The 20,392-nt window shown below is 36.0% G+C and overlaps 2 protein-coding genes across 10 annotated transcripts in view; one reads left to right on the forward strand and one right to left on the reverse strand.

Annotated features, from left to right (window-relative positions):
- Window positions 1-11,880, reverse strand: part of TUBE1 (tubulin epsilon 1) — a 19,455-nt gene extending 7,575 nt beyond the window's left edge. For 2 of the 5 annotated variants that reach the window (XR_008653856.2, XR_010116401.1), the window contains exons 1-8: window positions 11,710-11,807; window positions 11,533-11,606; window positions 10,856-10,908; window positions 8,473-8,530; window positions 5,681-5,796; window positions 4,222-4,343; window positions 924-1,111; window positions 539-714 (exon numbers count right to left, since the gene is read on the reverse strand). Coding sequence is in view for 2 of the 5 variants with exons in the window: in XM_055261643.2 (XP_055117618.1) it covers window positions 539-714; window positions 924-1,111; window positions 4,222-4,343; window positions 5,681-5,796; window positions 8,473-8,530; window positions 10,856-10,908; window positions 11,533-11,606; window positions 11,710-11,734 (812 nt within the window). In the remaining 3 variants the exon portion in view is untranslated. Of the gene's footprint in view, window positions 1-538; window positions 715-923; window positions 1,112-4,221; window positions 4,344-5,680; window positions 5,797-8,472; window positions 8,531-9,617; window positions 9,806-10,855; window positions 10,909-11,532; window positions 11,608-11,709 lie in introns of those variants that run through there. The other 3 variants (XR_008653854.2, XM_055261643.2, XM_055261658.2) reach the window with 3 other exon arrangements.
- Window positions 1-20,392, forward strand: part of FAM229B (family with sequence similarity 229 member B) — a 95,245-nt gene that overhangs the window by 66,295 nt on the left and 8,558 nt on the right. Inside the window, exon 1 of one of the 5 annotated variants that reach the window (XM_055261705.2) lies at window positions 11,878-12,009. The exons of 1 other annotated variant lie outside the window; for it this stretch is intronic. The gene's annotated coding sequence lies outside the window, so the exon portion shown is untranslated. Of the gene's footprint in view, window positions 1-11,877; window positions 12,021-20,392 lie in introns of those variants that run through there. 3 more of the 5 variants (XM_055261695.2, XM_055261686.2, XM_055261714.2) reach the window with 3 other exon arrangements.

Below are 20,392 nucleotides of genomic sequence, written 5' to 3' on the forward strand. Positions count from 1 at the left end.
GTAATCAATATACTATTCTAGTTGCTCATTACACATATAAAAATATCCTATTTAAAACAAACTTTATATTTGAGTTAAACACATATAAGTCAATAATTAGTAACTGTAGAAACAACTAAATCCTCAAGAATCTGCTTAATATACTCTACAATCTAGAATATAATAATGTCAAAGCAATCTCTGATACCAAAAACCCACAGAAATCTTTTGGACCAGCTAATGAGGGGGTACAGATTAGTTGGTTTAAATGATTAAGACATTCTACAGCTAAAAAATGTTTAATTTTGTCTATGTGTTTCACAAGTGTGTCAACCACAAAATCTTTTACATCATATGATATCTATTAATATTCCATGGAACATACTTGGGGAAATGCTGCTTTGGAGTCATAGAAGTTAAAATTCTGCTTGATCACTCCAAGAAAAGAAGATAGAAGACAAAATACAAACAGAAGCAGCTTCTACAATTTAGAATAACTAAAAAATGCTACTACAAAAATTCAAAATATCACCAAAAGCACAATAGTGGTTAGAATTACCTCGTTAGGTTGAGCAGCAAATTTGCCACAATGTTATTCATTGCATCAAATGGCTTCTTATGCTGCTTTTTTAAAGCCCCAGAACTTGAAGTAACCAGACTCTTTGGCTTCACAGTTGTACCCAACTTTCCAGAATTCACCATGAGGTCGACTTTGCTAATGATGTCAAATAAAGACTTTTGAGGGAAAAACATTGGGAGAGAAGCTATTAAGAAGAGTGGATGTAGATGATATTCTACTAGGAGAGAGAAAGAAAAACAATTTAAACTGATTTTTTCTCTAAGAAGGCTGAAAAGTGAAGAGAATGTTTCATATAAACACATATACATAATACAGGACTGAATATATATAACATTTATCCATAAGTTCCAATGTCATTTCTTACTTGATTGTCAATGGGCAACACACAGTCTGCATGCTCATTAAGTTCCTTCATTGCCAAGATGCTATTATAAGGTGAGGTTATGACATCATCCTCACCAGAAGGATAAATGGAAGTCACAAATCTGTATACTTCTGGGAATTCATCTTCAAGCACCTTTAAAAGAAATGTGCCAAGTCCAGATCCTGTTCCTGAGGATTAAAATGTTTGTAAAAATTAGCATAAATGATTCAGAATATAATCGTGAAGAATTTGAAATTTTGTTTTTTTTGAGACAGGGTCTTGCTCTGTCACTCAGGCTGGAGTGAAGCAGCATAATCACAGCTCAATGCAGCCTTGACCTCCTAGAGTCAAATGATCCTCCTGCCTCAGCCTCCCAAGTATCTGGGACTGCAGGCATGCGCCACAACGCCTGGCTAACTTTTTAATTTGTGTAGAGACAGGGTCTACCTATGTTGCCCAGGCTGGTCTTGAACTCCTAGGTTCAAGCAAGCTTCTGCCTTGGCCTCCCAAAGTGCTAGAATTACAGGCATGAGCCACCACACCTGGTCAGAATTTATATTTGTAAAAATAATTTTCAACTTATTTCTGTGATTATATATTAACTAATCTAATTTTGGATAAGGAAATGAGGGCAACATTCAGGAAATGAAGTCTTGAATTCCATCTCTGGCTCTGACAGTGAGTTTGGGAGGGCTGTCTATATCTTACTCCTTTTCATATTTAAGTTATACCTATATAATGCCACAAGAACCAATTGCACATGCACAAGTAAAAAATTCAACTAAGACAGTGTTCAGTCTGCATTTGATATTAAGCAACTTAAGAAAACTAACTTGACAGCTTTAGTGTAGTGTGTATATAATCTTGATGAAGAAAACTATCATGTCATCAAGCAACTTAAACAGCCTTAAAATTGTTTACAATTAAGCATGTCTACCTTGAATTTCAAAAATTTTCAAATATGAAACACTACTTATGTAAAAGCAGAAACTCTAGGAATCTCACTAAAGATAACTTTCTGATACATAAAGTTACATTTACATAAATTCAGAAATTTTTCAGAACTTAAAACTGGAATCCTCTAATCCGATGTTTTCCAAACTGGTTCTGAACTACTAGCAGGCTATGAAACTAATGAATAGATTAGTACTGTTTTCTTTTCTTAAATGAAACAGTAGAAAATAACATGTCAGATGTAGTATGAGTAAATAACGTTTTCTTATTTTTTCATGTGTGTATGATGCATTGTGATATATAAAATGTATTTCATACTATTCTGGTTAAAAAAAAGTTTAAAAGCCAATGTTCTAATCCATGCAGATAACTATTAAAAGGCTATGATGCTAAAAATACTAAGTCAAAGTGAGGGAGATTCTTGGGGTGATCTTTAATGAGAAGGACTTTCTTAGCATCATAAAAAAACCAGAGCCATTACAGAAGACAGTTTTGATTTCATTAAAAATAAACAAAACTTCTATATATACTTAAAAACCCATAAACAAAATAACAAGAAAAACTTACAAAAAAACCCTTCAGTACATATGATGGGGAGGACTAAGTTTCTCTAAGAAAGAGTTCCCACAAATCAACAACAAAAAATATGAATAATGCCACCACGAAATGGGCAAAGGATAGAAATATTTGATTCATAATAAAAGAAATACAAATTGCAAATAGAAGTAAAGATGCTCAACCTTTCTTCTAATTAAGGAAATACAAATTAAAACTAGATATAATTTTGCATATAATAGATTTATGTCTCATGATACTCAGTATTGGTGCTAGTGTAGGGAAACAGAAACTCATACACATTGTTGCCAGTAAGCAGCACTGGTGCAGTATTGTAGGAAGGCATATAGGTAATATCAGCCAAAACTTAAAATGTGTATATGCTTTGGTCCTATCTTCTTCTTAGGAATACTGTCTGAAGGTATAGTGGCACAAATGCAGAAGTATTTGTCCCAGACTTTCACTGATGATTGGATGTAAAAACTAAACACCATAAACACGTAATACTCATCAATAACAAACTCACTTTAAACTGTATAATTGATTCTATGACAGAGAGCTCATATGGAAAGATGTTTGAGAAAGAGATAAAGTGGAAAAGTTACAGAATAGTAGATATTGGATAATCTTGTTTATGTAAAAATATACATACATGCTTTGATAGGCATAGAATATATCTGAAAGAACAGACATAAAAAGACCCTGAAAACTTGATCATCTGTGAGGACAGGGAGCAGGGATTAGATGTGGGAAAAAAGAACTTTACTTTTAACCTTTAGTATTATTAATATTTATTTTTGCTATTTTAAGTGAATTGTAAGTATGTTCTTCTGAGATGTTGGGTAATAAAGGTATTTTTTAAAAAGGTATAATGAACTATAAATCAATTAAAAAGCTAACTCAAATTTACAGGTTAATTACACTAGTACAGAGACAAATTTGTTTCTTAACTGAATGATTATGAGGGTCTTTTAAAGACATGGTTACACAGCAATTTTAACTTTTAATCTTAAAATGCTATGTCAATGAATAATATGTAAAAAAATCAACTGTACATACACATAACTTGCTGAATATAAAATCTTAATCTCAGGTTGGAGGAAAAAAGTGTGACAATTTTGTTCTTTTAAAATTTGCTAAGCCTATTTAAAAATCAGCAAATTACATTCTGTTTATTTTTACAGAACAGGGGAGCAAAATACTTCGGTTCTAAGGTATAGACTTCCCTGGGGGAAGAAAGCAATGCCGATCATTTATTTTTACTTCAAGTCGATTAACTGCCATGTAATAAACGATCTAAAGGAATTGACTAAACTAGTTTCTTTTACTTTTTTTTCTCTTTTTGGAGACAAGAAAGGTTTGAAGACAGTTAAAGAAAGGGTATTGATATCCTTTGGCAAGCACACATTATGAACATGTCAAAAATGCTTCACTCTAGGAAACAGGACTGTACAGGCAAACTCTAAGGAGAAAGTCAGCATTCCTCAAAAGCTCATACATCCTGAAAAGTATCTGAATGTTCTGTAAAAGAAACTAAAGGTGCAAGAAAAAAAATTTTACAACATAGTTCTGTTGACTCTTAAGAGGGCTTACATTAAAAAAAAAAAGAAAATAGTGACATAATTCCACAAAATTTTAAGATAAAAAGGTGTATGTTTATATACTCAAAAACTATACACCCTCCGAATAGTTCTATCTTTATCAAGCACAGGTCTAAAAACAAGACTTATGTTTGCAAAATGAATTCCCACTTTAACACTGTTACAGGCAAATGAGTGAAAAATTTTACCTCCTCCCATGGAATGTATTATAAAGAAACACTGCAAGCAATCACAGTGCTCTGCCGACTTTCTGAGTTTCTCTAAAATCTGGTCTTGGTAAAGACTGCCGAAAACTTTGTGACCCACAGCCCTGAAAATTAGAATATGGATTTTAAAAATTCCTTGCATTTATTTTTTTTATTTGATTAGTTCTAATCTAAATAAAAGGATTTTAAACAAATTTGAAAAGTATTTTTATTGAGCTAAGTAAAGTCTATTCTTGTTTCATGTAAATAAATCATACAATATCCTGAAGATACTAGATAGAAAACAAATATTCAGTATCTATAATCCTCAAATATCTGGATAAGTAAGCTCATTAGTAGTGAATATTAAACTATGATTTTCTAAATTTATCTTCTTAACCTTCTCTTAAGGTACAATTCCAACAAAACAAGATTTCAGTTACATAATTTTTTCTTCTTTCCATTTAAGGTAAACTCTGAATTGTAGTGGATTTTACATATTAAAAAGCAAAATGTGGTAAACTACAGAGACACTGAAAATAAAAAATTTAAACAAACCTATTCTGGTTTCATATATGAGAAAAAAAGGTCACATCATGTTATTAGATGAAATGGCACATGGTAGAAATTGATATTCATGCAGCTCTGCAAGTCTTTTTAAGTTGTCCAAATTTGCAAATATCACTATGATGAATTAAAACAAAAGATTTTCCCATAACATGCATTTCAGGTGTAACTCAAAAGTTACATAATAAGTTACACAACAATTAGTGAAAATGCAGTTAGGTGGTCAGATGGGCTCACTTACTAAGTGACTGGTTCTCTGGGAACACAAGATTCAAATTTATGCTTTAGGAAAATTACACATCATTCCGCATTATGAACCTGAGGGACTGGCTGCAAATGGTGAAAATAATGAATATGAGAGATTTGCAAATAACAAGGAGCTACTTAATTTCTAAAAAACAGCAACAGTCTCAACGTGAATTCTTAAGTAATCACTGTTGAAGCTTTTTTCACAGTAAAGAGAAGAGACCATTATATACTCAAGGGCCTAAACAGCCTTAGGCTCAGCTTGAATGCTAGGATACTGGTCTGGCTTGCATCTCTATCAATTCTATTACATCTGACCAATTAGACAACTTGAGAGTGAGTCAAATAACACAGATAACAGTTAATGAAACTACTTAAAACATTTGTCATTATTTAATGTTCTTCAAGAATCAATTTATGAAAAGGAATTCAGCAAATGTTTCACAATTCATCTTTTTCTTTAAAAGTTAGAAGGAACTAGGAGTAAATACAGGTGGCTTCCAAGCCACTATTTATTAAGGTGGTGGGCTGAAAGGCCTAGCATTATGTGGCAAATTACATCCTGTTTTGTATCAGCAGAATCTCACAATGAAGAAAGATTGCTCATTTTTTTCAGAAGATATTCAATTTTTACGCTGTGTATTCTCACCAATTATTTCCTGAGCCAGAAATATCAGTGATGAGCTGTTTCGTATCAAATACATCTCTCAGTGGTCCCTGTAGAATTTCATTCACTACCCCTTCTTCCATATCAATCAAGACAGCCTGAGAAAGAAAAATAAAATATAATTAATGTATTTTCCTTTAGAGTTATTCACTCTGTAAATGAAAAGAATTTATGTGCTGAATACTGCACTGTTCTCTTTATAGTTTAAGCTTAATTAAAATCTTTATGTAGAATCTGAGTAAAAATTAAAAAAGAATTTAACTCTGTTTGAAAGGTGGAATCCAATTAAAAGATGGATTCTAAATTCTTTTATCCTACTCCAAAATGCCTAGTTGGGGAAAAAAACCTCAAGAATAATCCCCTCAACTGAATTTCTAACAAGGTCTCAGAAATGTAGAAGGTATCCTTAACCAGAACAAGTTCTCAATAAATACCGGATGCATTAATGTACTTGCATACCGGGAACAATCATGCTGTTGTTTATGAACCACAGCTCAAAACTGTCCAATTCAAATGAGTAAATTTACCATTACGTGCAAAGCAAAGGCACTGGATAGATGTAAAAAATGACAACATGGTCCCTTCCCCCAAGTAATTCACAATTTAATTCATTACCACAAACTTTAGCTGACATGACAGAAAACCTACACTCCTAAGAAGAAATGAGAATATAAAACACAAAATTAATTATGGAAAGAAAAAACAGAAAAAAAAAAAGATGAAGGACATCTAGTAAAATGTAAAGCAGGGATAGCTTGGCAGTAGGATTACATGTGCTGTCCTCCCACTTCCCTGTACTTTCCATATATTCTACAGCAAGGAAGAAGAGTGAAAAAGTAAACTAAGTAGAGTTAAATAAAAAAAGCAAAGCTGACAAATTCTTAGGGTACACTAAACAATGATTTGTTAACTCTTTGATTCAGTGTCACAGAGGAAGTGCTCGGTTTATGGCTTTCAGTTCTGTCGCCATATAATATTAAGCAGTGAGTTTAATCATTTGTGTAATTAACCATGCTACTTTAAGATATTACAATTAAAATAATACAGCAGTATATCATAAAGACTATAAAACTATGTTTTACAAATGTGCTCCTTTATATGGAGCAATCATATATACACTTTACATACAGAGGACTGTATAGGATTATGTTTGGCAATGTTAGGTATTTTCAAGGATATTTCCGACAATATGCAATTTTGACCTCAAATGCTGACTTTAACACCTAAACAAACCAAAGAAAGACTTCACTGTATGGGCAAATTTTAGTACTACAAGTTGTGAGATTATAAAATAAAAAACAAATTGGATTATACTGGCCTTGTTCCAAAATAGATTCATTGAGGTATGTGGAAGATTAAACACACATAAATCATACCCTCAATTACTCTGCTATCTGGCAAGGGAAGCAATATGCAAATACAAACTGATCGTCAGGTACCTCCTGAAATTAGTTTTGATAGAATCATCACTGTTCTAGTCACTTAGCATTAAAATCCTGACATATAACTCTTGCAGACCTTCCTTAGTTACATCAGGCCCTTGATTTTCCTTTGGAAATTAACTAAACTTTAGGAGAGTATTTTGGGTTCTTCACTTAGGCGTCCAAGGTCTGGAGCCACAACTGTTCCAGGATTTGATGTTTGTATTTCCTTTCAGAGCCACCTGGCTTTACAATTGTAACATAGGATTTATAAAATTCTGAGTATTTATTAACCTAAGAAACTGAACACAATGGAGGGACCCAAGCACCAAGTTATCTTGTGAAGCCTGGACTCTTCAGTGATCACAACCACATAATACCAAGAGCTCTTAAGGAGAAAATGAAAGAGTACCTTCTCGGAAAAAAAGTCAAAGGCTACAAAAACACGCTGATTTATTTCTTCCTAATAGTGTTTCCTCCACCTCTCAATCTGCTTACTGATAAGGTTGTAGGAAAAAGATTCAATTGGGAGTAGTCTAGGAAATGTCAAAGTCTGTTTTTCTCTAAGATTTGGATTGGGATACCTGCCCTGTCTACATCACAAAGCACACTGTGTTAGTTAGTTACTGTAACAGCCTGCAAGCACATGATCTCTGCCCTAAATTTTGTTTTCCAAGGACATTGGAGATTGCAGATACAAGATGATTCCCAGATGTCACAAAACTATTGCTCACGTCTTTAAGCTACTACACCAGGTCTGATCCTTGGCATCTCAATTCCTTCCATAACATTTAAACTTTCTTTTCTGTTATAGTCAAAGATCACTGATCAAAAATCAGAAAAAGTAGTTTGTTACAGAGAAACAATCACAGAAATATTGTTGGAATGATTAAGACTGTAAATAAGACTGTAAACATGGGCTAAGAACCTGAAGTACTTCGTTCAGGAGAACTTACATGGTTAATCGTTTTTATTCACTACAATGTGGCTGGTTCCATGTTTTTTATTGGTAGTAACCTTGATGCAAATAAATCTTTCAGTATCTTTGAATAAAACATTAAACTGTACTAGTACGTATTTCGGGTCCTTAGAGTTAAGAAGGCTCCTTTTGTTATCATTTATCTAGACAGTATTTCTCTTGAAAACAGGCTAACTACAGTGTTTTAAAGTATGGGTTTTTCCCCCTAATGTGTTAGGTGGACACAAATGTCTGCTTAGTTATATTTATATTAAATGTGGCTTAGTAATTTTTTTCTACTTTGAAAAGTTTAAAGTTTTATTCTCATGATAGTTACTGAGAATAGTTATTTAAAAAATACATGTAATATAAGAATCCAAGCATATGTATCTTACTCGTGCTTTTAAAGAACATATTTTTCCCTTGGAAATACTTCCACCATCACCAACCACTCTGAAAGATAAAAAAATGAGAAATGTCATAAGATCATCCATGGCTAATAGCGCTATCAAGTAATAAAGTTAACTTCCATTTGTATAATAAGACTGCTTATAGGCCAGGTAAGGCAGACACAACAGCTATTCCTTATCTCTTTCTTCCTTCGTTACCTCCCATTAGGCTGAAAAAGTGAGGTACTTAGTTTCCTGGCTATCTTTGTAGTTAGGGCTGGCCATGTAATCCAGTTCTAGCCAATGAGATAAAGGGGAAGTATTCTGGGAAGCTTTTAAAGAAGGACCAGAGGCAGTTGGTGCTTATCTTCTTCCTTTTTCCTGCCTCAAACATGAATATGGATGTGATTCCTGGAGCAGACTGCCATTTTATAGTCATGAAGTAATAATACAAGTACAAAAAGCCAACACACTTACAGACAACGGAACATATATAGTATTAGATCTTTGAGGCATTCCTTTAAACCTAGAATATCTGATTTCCAGATTTGTGAGATAAATTGATACCTTTACTGCTTCAGCCACCATTAATGTAGTCTCCTATTGCAGCTAAACACCCATCAACTGATATAACTGGTATTTACCATTGAGTATCTAAGGTTGTTCTCAGAATTTCACGTTGGAAGTAAGTTGCCAAAGTACTGAAATCTAACGCAGTATATGGGTCAATAAAGACAGTTCACAAGACAGAATATATGAAGGGTAGCCAATCGTCAGGCCAAATTCAACTAGCTGCCTGTTTTCCTAAATAAAGTTTTATTCAAATATGGACACACCCATTCCTTTATGTATTACCTATGCCCACAATCATGCTACAGATCAAGTAGTGGTGCAAAAGACTTTATGGTTCACAAAACCCAAAATATTTACTGCCTGGTCCTTTACAGAAAGTATATGCATGCCAACCCATGCTGTAGGTAAATTCCTATCATGCTACTCAAAAGGTATAAAAATTTGATAAGAATAGTACACAAAGATATGGTTTTACTTTGAAAAATATTTTTTGTACTAAGCTGTGGAACAGATGCTGCATATGTTGATAGTACACAGAAAGAAGTGCAAGATGCCACAACCCTGCTTGCCAAACTTACCGGGAAAATAATAGTGCTCTCAGGTTAAAGCATAAAACACACAGAGTAGATGAGAGTGTAGTTATGAAGAGTCACCTTATGAAGAAAGAAAAGCTCCCAGGCTGAGTCTCAACTCTGTAATACTCAATGTTAAGCGTTGGGTAACAAGAAGTAAAGAGGTGGGTGTAGGAACTTAGCAAGAGAAGCGCCTGAAAGGAAGTATTACAGAGGCAAATTTGAGTCTCCTAAGAGAATTTAGAGGTGAGGATATTGTGGGCTACAAATAAGAGGGAATCTATAGTCTATATGACAGATATCTCCATAAGATAAAGATAAATGATACGAGCCATTAAGGTAATACACCTAACTTCCTTTGGTCTGATTCCATGGTCACCTAGATTATTACAACCTTCAGATTATTATATAGCTTTTCAGTTAGATTTCCTACAAAAGATAATGTAATGTTCCTATGAAAATGAGAATTTGGTCTTTGGTTAACCTGGCTGTACTGGAGAGCACCGAACCCATCTCGAGATGCCAATGACACTTCTATGTTTGCAAGCCAGTGCCCTAGATAGACTCTGGAATTCACCCAGGAAGCGGGGACTAATCAGCTTTCTCTGAAGATAACTGCTCACACACCCAGCCAACTATTTTAAACTAGAACTGATGTTCCTATTGGATTAAAGCCTGACGTGAAGTATATATTTTTCAGTTTAAGCACAGCAGTTAGTTTTATAAAGTATTTTGAAAATGCATGAACTTAATGATTTACTATTAAAAGATTATGGAGATATCCTGAACGGCAACTTAAATTACTCTTCCAGATAAAACATATATGGTACTTACATATACTCTTTATTAAATAAACAAAAACAATCCAACGACTGCTTGTCACTTTCTTAAGTATATTTTTATATTTACAGCATATATGTAAACAATATATTTTTCTTTCAAAAATTAGTTATTACAGGATGCATTAACAAGATGCCCTCTGGGAAAATTTCAGCTTTCTTTTAATGAAACTTATTTCAAGGTTAAGTTAAAAGAAGTCACACTAAAGGGAAACCTGTTGTCTTGTTCTGAAAAATGATATGAGAATATTAATAATCTAATAGAATAAATATGCTTTCAATAATGAAACAAAAAAAAACACAACTTCGCAGCTACTGGCTATTTTTATTGTCCTTTGAAGAATTCTCTCCCAAGCTATTGAAACTTAAAGTATCACACTGTGACAGACTTTAATCCCATCTTACCTGGTGTCCACATTTCTAAAGAAGCTGCTTATTGCCTCATCATAAATTCCTTTCTAAAAAGAAAAACATATGTTAATAGCATTTAGGTTTTGCTTCTCGCCCAAATCAAGTTCTTTCAATTTTAATTACATAATACTGTAATGGCTAGGATGAGACTCTGATAAGAAAAAGCAAGTATCACAAAATGCAGAGCCTGACTCTTCCCAATCTCCTTAGAAGAGTAAATGCCAGATCTACAGATAAAGTTCAGCAGGGGGTACTAAAGAAAGGATTTCACCCATAGGACTGTAGGACAGGTCCATCAAATGAGCGTTCTCTGGATTCTTGGTAATCTTTTTAAAAGCTGACCGGTTAAATTAAAGAATACAATAACCACACGTGCTATCTATTTTACAAAGTACTTTCCCATATACAAGTCTCACTGCTCTGCACACGAACACCAATAAAGAGGAGACCCTGAGAATCAGGAAAAATGTTAAGACTAAGGTCGCTGGCCAGTGTTCTTTTAGTTTAGTGTGTGTCTGACAGCAACATGTTTAAAAACCAGTACGTTCTTTACTGGGAAGATCCCATGCATCTTAAACCGGTCAGATGAAAGCTCAAGTCGATTATTTCCTGCGTATGGGCTGGAAGACCTAGCTGACAGGCGAGGGAGGCTCGCGGCGGCGGGCGGGTACCTGGTTGACCGCGGCGTGCTCCCTTAGTGCCAGGTCCCAGAAGCAGCAGCCGATCTGGTTTCCGCACTGGCCGACTGCGACCGAAGGAGAGGAAGGAAAGAGAATAGGACATCAGGCAGGAAACATGGCCGCCGGATTCTGCGGCGACCAGGTCTCTAACCGCCCGGCGTAGCTCACCCTGTACGACCACCGACTGGGTCATGGTGGAGCGCCGCCTGCTCCGGGAGCTTGCTAGCCCGCGGCCGCTTCTGCATTCCCTCCGCAACGGCGCTCTACTAGAGGGCTGCCGTAAGTCACGCTACTGCCGCAAGCCTCTGCCGTCGCTAAGCACGTCCGTAGGTTCAGGCTGAGGTTTTCCGTCAGAAGGCCGCGCAAGTGCACTTGCGTCTCACCGTTACCATAGCGACTGGGCTTCCGGACTGCATATCCTAGCTGCCTCGTCAACATCTTCGAGCATCGGCAGCTCCGGAGGCCGGGGTAACTGGCGGGTAACTAGGCTTTGGAGTGGTATTTTTAAATATGTGTCGTTAAGCTGTTCGTAGGCTATCAGAGGTTTAATTTTTGTTCACAGCCTCAACACCCTGGGCGGTGGATCAGTCCGTTTATTCAGATTGCACGGGACGCTGCGTTAGCATCTCTGTCCAACAAGCCCTTTATTCTAATAGAAAATGAACAATGGCGTTGAGCAAAGAGAAATCCCAGAGAAATAGACATGTCAGGGCACAGTTGAAACTAGATGGTTATACGCTTTGACAAAAATGGCAAAGCTAAGGTCACAGACCCAACCAGTATTTGTTGAACGCTGTATACTCCCCAAATTAACTTGTAGGCTCGCTGGGAAGATTAGAAAGAAATTAAGGCATAGATCCAGTTCCAAGAAGCTTACAATCTAATTGAAGACATACAAGCGAAATACTCAAAGAATTGTGTGGCGTTGACTATAAGTGCAATAGGATTCAGTGGTTGAGGATGTAGATGAGTATATGGAAGTCTGATAGAAGAGACGAGATTAACACTAGGCATTTAGATGGGTATTTAGATGGGATAGAGCAGGAGAAGATTAAAAAGTTAGGCATTATGACAATTACCAACTCCTTAAAATTGTCAAACATTAAAATATGTAAACTTCTATTGATCAAATTAGACCAGATTTTAATTAAGAACTCAAGTACTTCTTTAATGAAATTAATATTTTCCACAAAAATTCTGAAGAACTACAAAACTCTAAGAAGTCTTCTTCGTTTAATAAAAAGTTATATGATATGTGCTATGAATATGTGCTAATATGAACTGTAATATTCAATGGATTAGAACATTTTATTGTCCCACCGAGACACGTAGTAGTAACTGTTAAATTTCTCTGGTAGCTGGTAGGTTTAAAGTTGCAATGGATTTTATATCTTTTGGTAATAGGCGGCTTTTGGTCAGTAAATTGTTGTAGGCTGGATTTATTCTTAACTTCTTACTGAGTCTGGGATCAGTGGTAGAGGTAGAGTTGGGCATTTTAGGTCTTGATGCTAAAGTCCCAAAGTCTGGGGCTTCCAAAATTCGCAAGTCTTGGTCCAGTTTGTAGGCAGTGATGTGAATAGGTCTGTATCAGTGTGTTATCAGTGCTAGGTGAGATGATACACTGGCCTTTGCAGAGCCCTACCCTTCGTGCAGTCCCAGTCATTATTCCCCACACAGGAAAAAGTCCTAACACATCTTATTAATAACTTCAGTCTGTAGAGAATCAGACTGAGAGACAGTTTTTCCTAAGAGTCAAGCAAGGTAGAGCCTCACATGCCAGCCACTCCAAAACTTCCGTATATGCAAACCCAGGTTAGCCAAAGTTGAGATGGGTTGAACTGCAGCGGGCTATTCAGAATATTATAAGCAAGAGAAATGTTTTTGGTTGAAGCTACTGAAATTTTGGGGTGCAGTTTTATTGTAGTGATAGCTGACTAACATACAGAGCAAATAGAGTGAACAGAATTCCACATGCTGAAAATGAAAAAGAAAAAAATTATTGGGAATCCTATGGACTCCTAAAATTGAAGGAAGAAAGGAAGACAAAGATGGAAGGGACAGAGGGAAGGAAGGGGGAGAGGAAGGAAGGAAAGATGTAAAAGATGGATAAAGTACAAGACCTTGGGGTAAAACCTAGCCTAAGAGGGGAGAAAAGAAAATTCATCATATCTACCTTGTGCTGAAGAAGAACTTAAGAATATGAATGCAATAAAACAGGAACTTAAAGACAAGATACTAAAATAATAAGACTCGAGCTCTGTGAGGGCTGAGTCTTGTTATTTTATCCACTACTAGGGATAGTACCTTGCATATAGTAGATAGTAAATAAATATTTGATGAATAAATGAAATAAAATGGAGATAAAAGAACTAAGGAAATTAACTGAAGACAACAACATCCACCTTAAAGGACTTAAAGGAATAATTTTTAAAAGCATTAAGAAGCAGACTAGAGAGATGCACATCAAATTATAATGTAGAGGAAAGTCTTAAAATAATAACAGAATACTAGGCAAAACCCAGAGATATGAAAGTTATTAAAAATAATATGTATGGAGGAGACAAAGATGGCTCAACATAAGATTAACATGTGCCCACAGCAAATGGAGGAAAAAATGTACTTGATAAAAAAAAAAGGAAGAAAAATACATAGATTAAAAGGATACACACTATGTTCTATAGGACAGTTTATAGAAAAATCAACACCAAGACATGTAGCCTCATTAAGTCATTCAACTTTTCAGAATAAAGAGAGAATTTTTTAGGTTCCTAGGCATGAAATGAACAGGGGAGTGGGATGAAGAAAAAACAATTAATTAGACTACTTTAGACTCATCTATAGCACATTCAGTACTGGAAGGCATTGAAAACATGCTGCAAAGTTCTGAAGGGGAATAAAATGTTTTAGAAGAAAATTATTCTATAGCTTTTGTAAGTTATCATTAAGATATAATTCAGATTTGTGGGTGGTCTATCTGTTTTTATTCTTGCTTGCACACCGCCATTTCTGAGCTCATCTCTTTCGCATATAACTTGACAAACAGTAGCAACTGACATGTTATTGTTTTCCAGCCTCTTCTCCCAACCTTTAAATTCGTTAGTTAAATCACATGCCTTCTAGGTTATCACAGTTTTCCAAAGGTTTTTCCCAACAGGTTTGTTCCTGAGTGACATAGATCACTATCCTTTTAGCTTTCCACAACAGTTTCCTTGTTAATTGCTGCTTGACCACTTAGGTATGGTGACTTATATTTGAGATTTTTGTCATAGTGGTACCTAAGTCTGGACCAAAGTCTGTATACCTCAGCATAAACTTTGTTGTGCTGTGGTAACAATCAACCCCAAAATCTCAGTGGTGTAAAACAATAATTTTTTTTTTTGTACATGATACATGACCATTGAGGGGTGTCTGGGGGCTATGCTTTATGTTATCCCCCTTCTGGCACTCAGGCTGATGATCTGCCATTATTTGGTCCATTTTTGATTTATTTGATTTTAAATTGATTAATTATTGTATATATTAATGGGGTACAGTTGATTTTTTGATAAATATTTACATTGTGGAATGATTAAATCAATCTGATTAACATATCCATCATTTCACATACTCAGAATTTTTTTGTGATGAGAACATTTAAAATCTGCTCTTTTAGCAGTTCTGAAATATATATTATTAGTAACTAGTCACCATGCTATGTAATAGATCTGTAAAACTTATTCCTCCTAACTGAAACTTTGTATCCTTTGGACATCTTTCTGCTCTCTATCCCTGTCCTACCCTCCAGCTTTACTACCCTCTGGTAACCACCGTTCTACTCTCTACATTTATGAGCTTGACTTTTTTAGATTCCACATATAAGTGAGATCATGCAGTGTTTGTCTTTCTGTGGCTGGCTAATATCACTTAGCGTAATGTCCTCCAGGTTCATCCATGTTGTCACAAATGACGGCATTTTCTTCTTTTTTAAGGCTGAATAGTATTCCATTGTGTATATATACCACATTTTCTTTATCTGTTTCTTTATTTGTTTATCTATTGATGGATAGTTAGGTTGCTTCCATATCTTAGGTATCGTGGATAATGCTGCAGTAAACATGGGAGGGCAGATATCTTTTTGACATACTTGTTTCAGTTCCTTTGGATATATATCCAGAAGTGGGATTGCTGGATCATATGGTGATTCTATTTTTGACTGAGGAATCCATACTGTTTTCCATAATGGCTGTATTAATTTGATTCCCACTGCCAGTGTTAAAAAGGCTCTTTTCTCCACATCCTAGCCAACATTTATCTTTTATCTTTTTGATAGCTGCCATTCTAAAAGGTGTGAGGTGATAAATATCATTATGTTTTTAAATTTTCATTTCCCTAATGATTAGTGATATTGAGTATTTTTTCATGTATCTGTGGCCATTGTATGTATTCTTTTGAGAAACGTCTATTCCGGTTCTTTGCCCATTTTTAATTGGGCTATGTGTTTTCTTGTGAAGTTGTTTGACTTCTTTATGTATTTTTGGATATTGGCCCCTTAGCAGATGTATGGTTTATAAATATTTTTCCTAATCTGTGAGTTGTCTCTTCATTATATTGTTTCCTCTGCTGTGCAGAAGCTTTTTAGTTTGATGTAATCCCTTTTGTCTACTTTCGCTTTTGTTCCTGTGCTTTTTGGGTCATATCCAAGAAATCATTGCCCAAACTAATGTTGTGGAGACATTTTCCTGCTTTCTCCTAGTAGTTTTAATTTCAGGTCATATGTTTGAGTCTTTAGTTAATTTTGGTTGATTTTTATTTATGATGTGAGATACATTTCTGGTTTTTGTGGTAGAGACAAACTCAGGAGGGTCTTACACTAGCAATTAATGGTTGCTCATAATTCACTGACTAAAACTAATCACATGGGCTCCAAGTAATCATAAGGTGGCCAGGAATTTCAATTTCTGGAAAAAAGAAAGCCAGAAATATTTGATAAACACTTGCGTGTACTGCACAAGCATTCTGAGACATTACATCAAAATACAGCATCTGTGGTAGGCATCCTCCAAGATGGCACCCAATGATCTCTGTCTCCTGTTCTTGTTTAAGCCCCTCTCCTTGAGTGTAGGCTAGACCTAATGACACCTTTCTAATGAATAGAGTACAAACACAGCCCAATGGCCACACTGAGTTGAGGAGACAGCGTTAGAAATTTTAGAGGATCAGACAGCTAGAATTTGCAGGGCAGAATGCCAAAGAGGAGAGAGTATGCAAAAAGAAAGCTCTGAAAATCTTTAGGGAGTTCCTCATGAGCCTAAACTGAGTGCTGATCCTTGCATGGATTCATGGAAACTATGTAAGACTGAGGAAAGAACCACTGGAAATAAGCGGGCAGAACAATTCCTAGGGTTCACATAGGGCTAGGACTAATTCACATTCCCCGTATCTTGAGTGGAGAAACCTTAAAATAGCTGGAACATTGAGTACTCAGAAAGGTACCTCAGTAGTGGAGAAAAATTAGCCCTGGATGAAAGGCTGTTGTGATCTAGCCTAAGAGAGCATGAAACCAAGCCTCCAAAGAGCCAGGCTGTTTCCAAATAGCTGTGTCCCAGACCAAAACTTAAAAATACTTAGAGGAATAAAAATAAAATTGTTTAGCAATGTAAAATCACAATGCCTGGCACTCAAGTCAAAAATTGCCAGATATGCAAAGATGAGTCCCATAATGAGGTGAAAAATTAGTTAAAAATAGAACAAGAAATGGCAGAAATGAAAGAATTAGTAAACATAACAGTTACATAAAATTAAAAGAACATTAAAGCAGTATATGTTAAAGAGGACAGAAGGAAGCCCAGGCAGACTGAGAAGGGACAAAGAAATACGAAAAAGAGATCCCAATTAGACTTCTAGAGATGGAAAGTACAATATCTAAGGTGAAAAATGGATGGAATAAAGAGCAGATTAGACATTAGGCAAAAGAAAAGATTAGCAAACTTAAAGATGTAGCAATGGAAACTGTGCAAAATAAAACAGAGAAGAAAAGATTTTTTTAAAAAGGAGAACTAGTGAACTGTGGCACAACTTTCAACAGTGTAATATACATGTAACTGGCATGCCAGAGGAGGGAACAAAAATTACTTGAAGAAACAATGCCTAAAAAATCTACCATCAGAGAATACTACAAACACCTCTATGCAAATAAACTAGAAAATCTAGAAGAAATGGATAAATTCCTCGACAAATACACCCTCCCAAGACTAAACCAGGAAGAAGTTGAATCTCTGAATAGACCAATAACAGGTCCTGAAATTGTGGCAATAATCAATAGCTTACCAACCAAAAAGAGTCCAGGACCTGATGGATTCACAGCTGAATTCTACCAGAGGTACAAGGAGGAACTGGTACCATTCCTTCTGAAACTATTCCAATCGATAGAAAAAGAGGGAATCCTCCCTAACACATTTTACGATGCCAGCATCGTCCTGATACCAAAACCTGGCAGAGACATAACCAAAAAAGAGAATTTCAGACCAATATCCTTGATGAACATTGATGCAAAAATCCTCAATAAAATACTGGCAAACCGAATCCAGCAGCACATCAAAAAGCTTATCCACCATGATCAAGTGGGCTTCATCCCTGGGATGCAAGGCTGGTTCAACATACGCAAATCAATAAATGTAATCCAGCATATAAACAGAACCAAAGACAAAAACCACATGATTATCTCAATAGATGCAGAAAAGGCCTTTGACAAAATTCAACAACCCTTCATGCTAAAAACTCTCAATAAATTAGGTATTGATGGGACATATCTCAAAATAATAAGAGCTATCTACAACAAACCCACAGCCAATATCATACTGAATGGGCAAAAACTGGAAGCATTCCCTCTGAAAACTGGCACAAGACAGGGATGCCCTCTCTCACCGCTCCTATTCAACATAGTGCTGGAAGTTCTGGCCAGAGCAATCAGGCAGGAGAAGGAAATAAAGGGTATTCAATTAGGAAAAGAGGAAGTCAAATTGTCCCTGTTTGCAGATGACATGATTGTATATCTAGAAAACCCCATTGTCTCAGCCCAAAATCTCCTTAAGCTGATTAGCAACTTCAGCAAAGTCTCAGGATACAAAATTAATATACAAAAATCACAAGCATTCTTCTACACCAATAACAGACAAACAGAGAGCCAAATCATGAGTGAACTCCCATTCACAATTGCTTCAAAGAGAATAAAATACCTAGGAATCCAACTTACAAGGGATGTGAAGGACCTCTTCAAGGAGAACTACAAACCACTGCTCAATGAAATAAAAAAGGATACAAACAAATGGAAGAACATTCCATGCTCATGGGTTGGAAGAATCAATATCGTGAAAATGGCCATACTGCCCAAGGTAATTTATAGATTCAATGCCATCCCCATCAAGCTACCAATGACTTTCTTCACAGAATTGGAAAAAACTACTTTAAAGTTCATATGGAACCAAAAAAGAGCCCGCATCGCCAAGTCAATCCTAAGCCAAAAGAACAAAGCTGGAGGCATCACGCTACCTGACTTTAAACTATACTACAAGGCTACAGTAACCAAAACAGCATGGTACTGGTACCACCACAGAGACATAGATCAATGGAACAGAACAGAGCCCTCAGAAATGATGCCGCATAGCTACAACTATCTGATCTTTGACAAACCTGACAAAAACAAGAAATGGGGAAGGGATTCCCTATTTAATAAATGGTGCTGGGAAAACTGGCTAGCCATATGTAGAAAGCTGCAACTGGATCCCTTCCTTACACCTTATACAAAAATTAATTCAAGATGGATTAAAGACTTATATGTTAGACCTAAAACCATTAAAATCCTACAAGAAAACCTAGGCAATACCATTCAGGACATAGGCGTGGGCAAGGACTTCATGTCTAAAACACCAAAAGCAATGGCAACAAAAGCCAAAATCGACAAATGGGATCTCATTAAACTAAAGAGCTTCTGCACAGCCAAAGAAACTATCATCAGAGTGAACAGGCAACCTACACAATGGGAGAAAATTTTTGCAACCTACTCATCTGACAAAGGGCTAATATCCAGAATCTACAATGAACTCAAACAAATTTACAAGAAAAAAACAAACAACCCCATCAAAAAGTGGGCAGAGGACATGAACAGACACTTCTCAAAAGAAGACATTTATGCAGCCAAAAAACACATGAAGAAATGCTCCTCATCACTGGCCATCAGAGAAATGCAAATCAAAACCACAGTGAGATACCATCTCACACCAATTAGAATGGCCATCATTAAAAAATCAGGAAACAACAGGTGCTGGAGAGGATGTGGAGAAATAGGAACACTTTTACACTGTTGGTGGGACTGTAAACTAGTTCAACCATTGTGGAAGTCAGTGTGGCGATTCCTCAGGGATCTAGAACTAGAAATACCATTTGACCCAGCCATCCCACTACTGGGTATATACCCAAAGGACTATAAATCATGCTGCTATAAAGACACATGCACACGTATGTTTATTGCGGCACTATTCACAATAGCAAAGAGTTGGAACCAACCCAAATGTCCAACAACGATAGACTGGATTAAGAAAATGTGGCACATATACACCATGGAATACTATGCAGCCATAAAAAATGATGAGTTCGTGTCCTTTGTAGGGACATGGATGAAACTGGAAAACATCATTCTCAGTAAATTATCGCAAGGACAAAAAACCAAACACCGCATGTTCTCACTCATAGGTGGGAATTGAACAACGAGAACTCATGGACACAGGAAGGGGAACGTCACGCTCCGGGGACTGTTGTGGGGTGGGGGGAAGGGGGAGGGACAGCATTAGGAGATACATCTAATGCTAAATGACGA

Source organism: Symphalangus syndactylus, chromosome 2 (assembly GCF_028878055.3).
Source record: "Symphalangus syndactylus isolate Jambi chromosome 2, NHGRI_mSymSyn1-v2.1_pri, whole genome shotgun sequence".
In the NCBI taxonomy this organism is placed as follows: Eukaryota; Metazoa; Chordata; class Mammalia; order Primates; family Hylobatidae; genus Symphalangus; species Symphalangus syndactylus.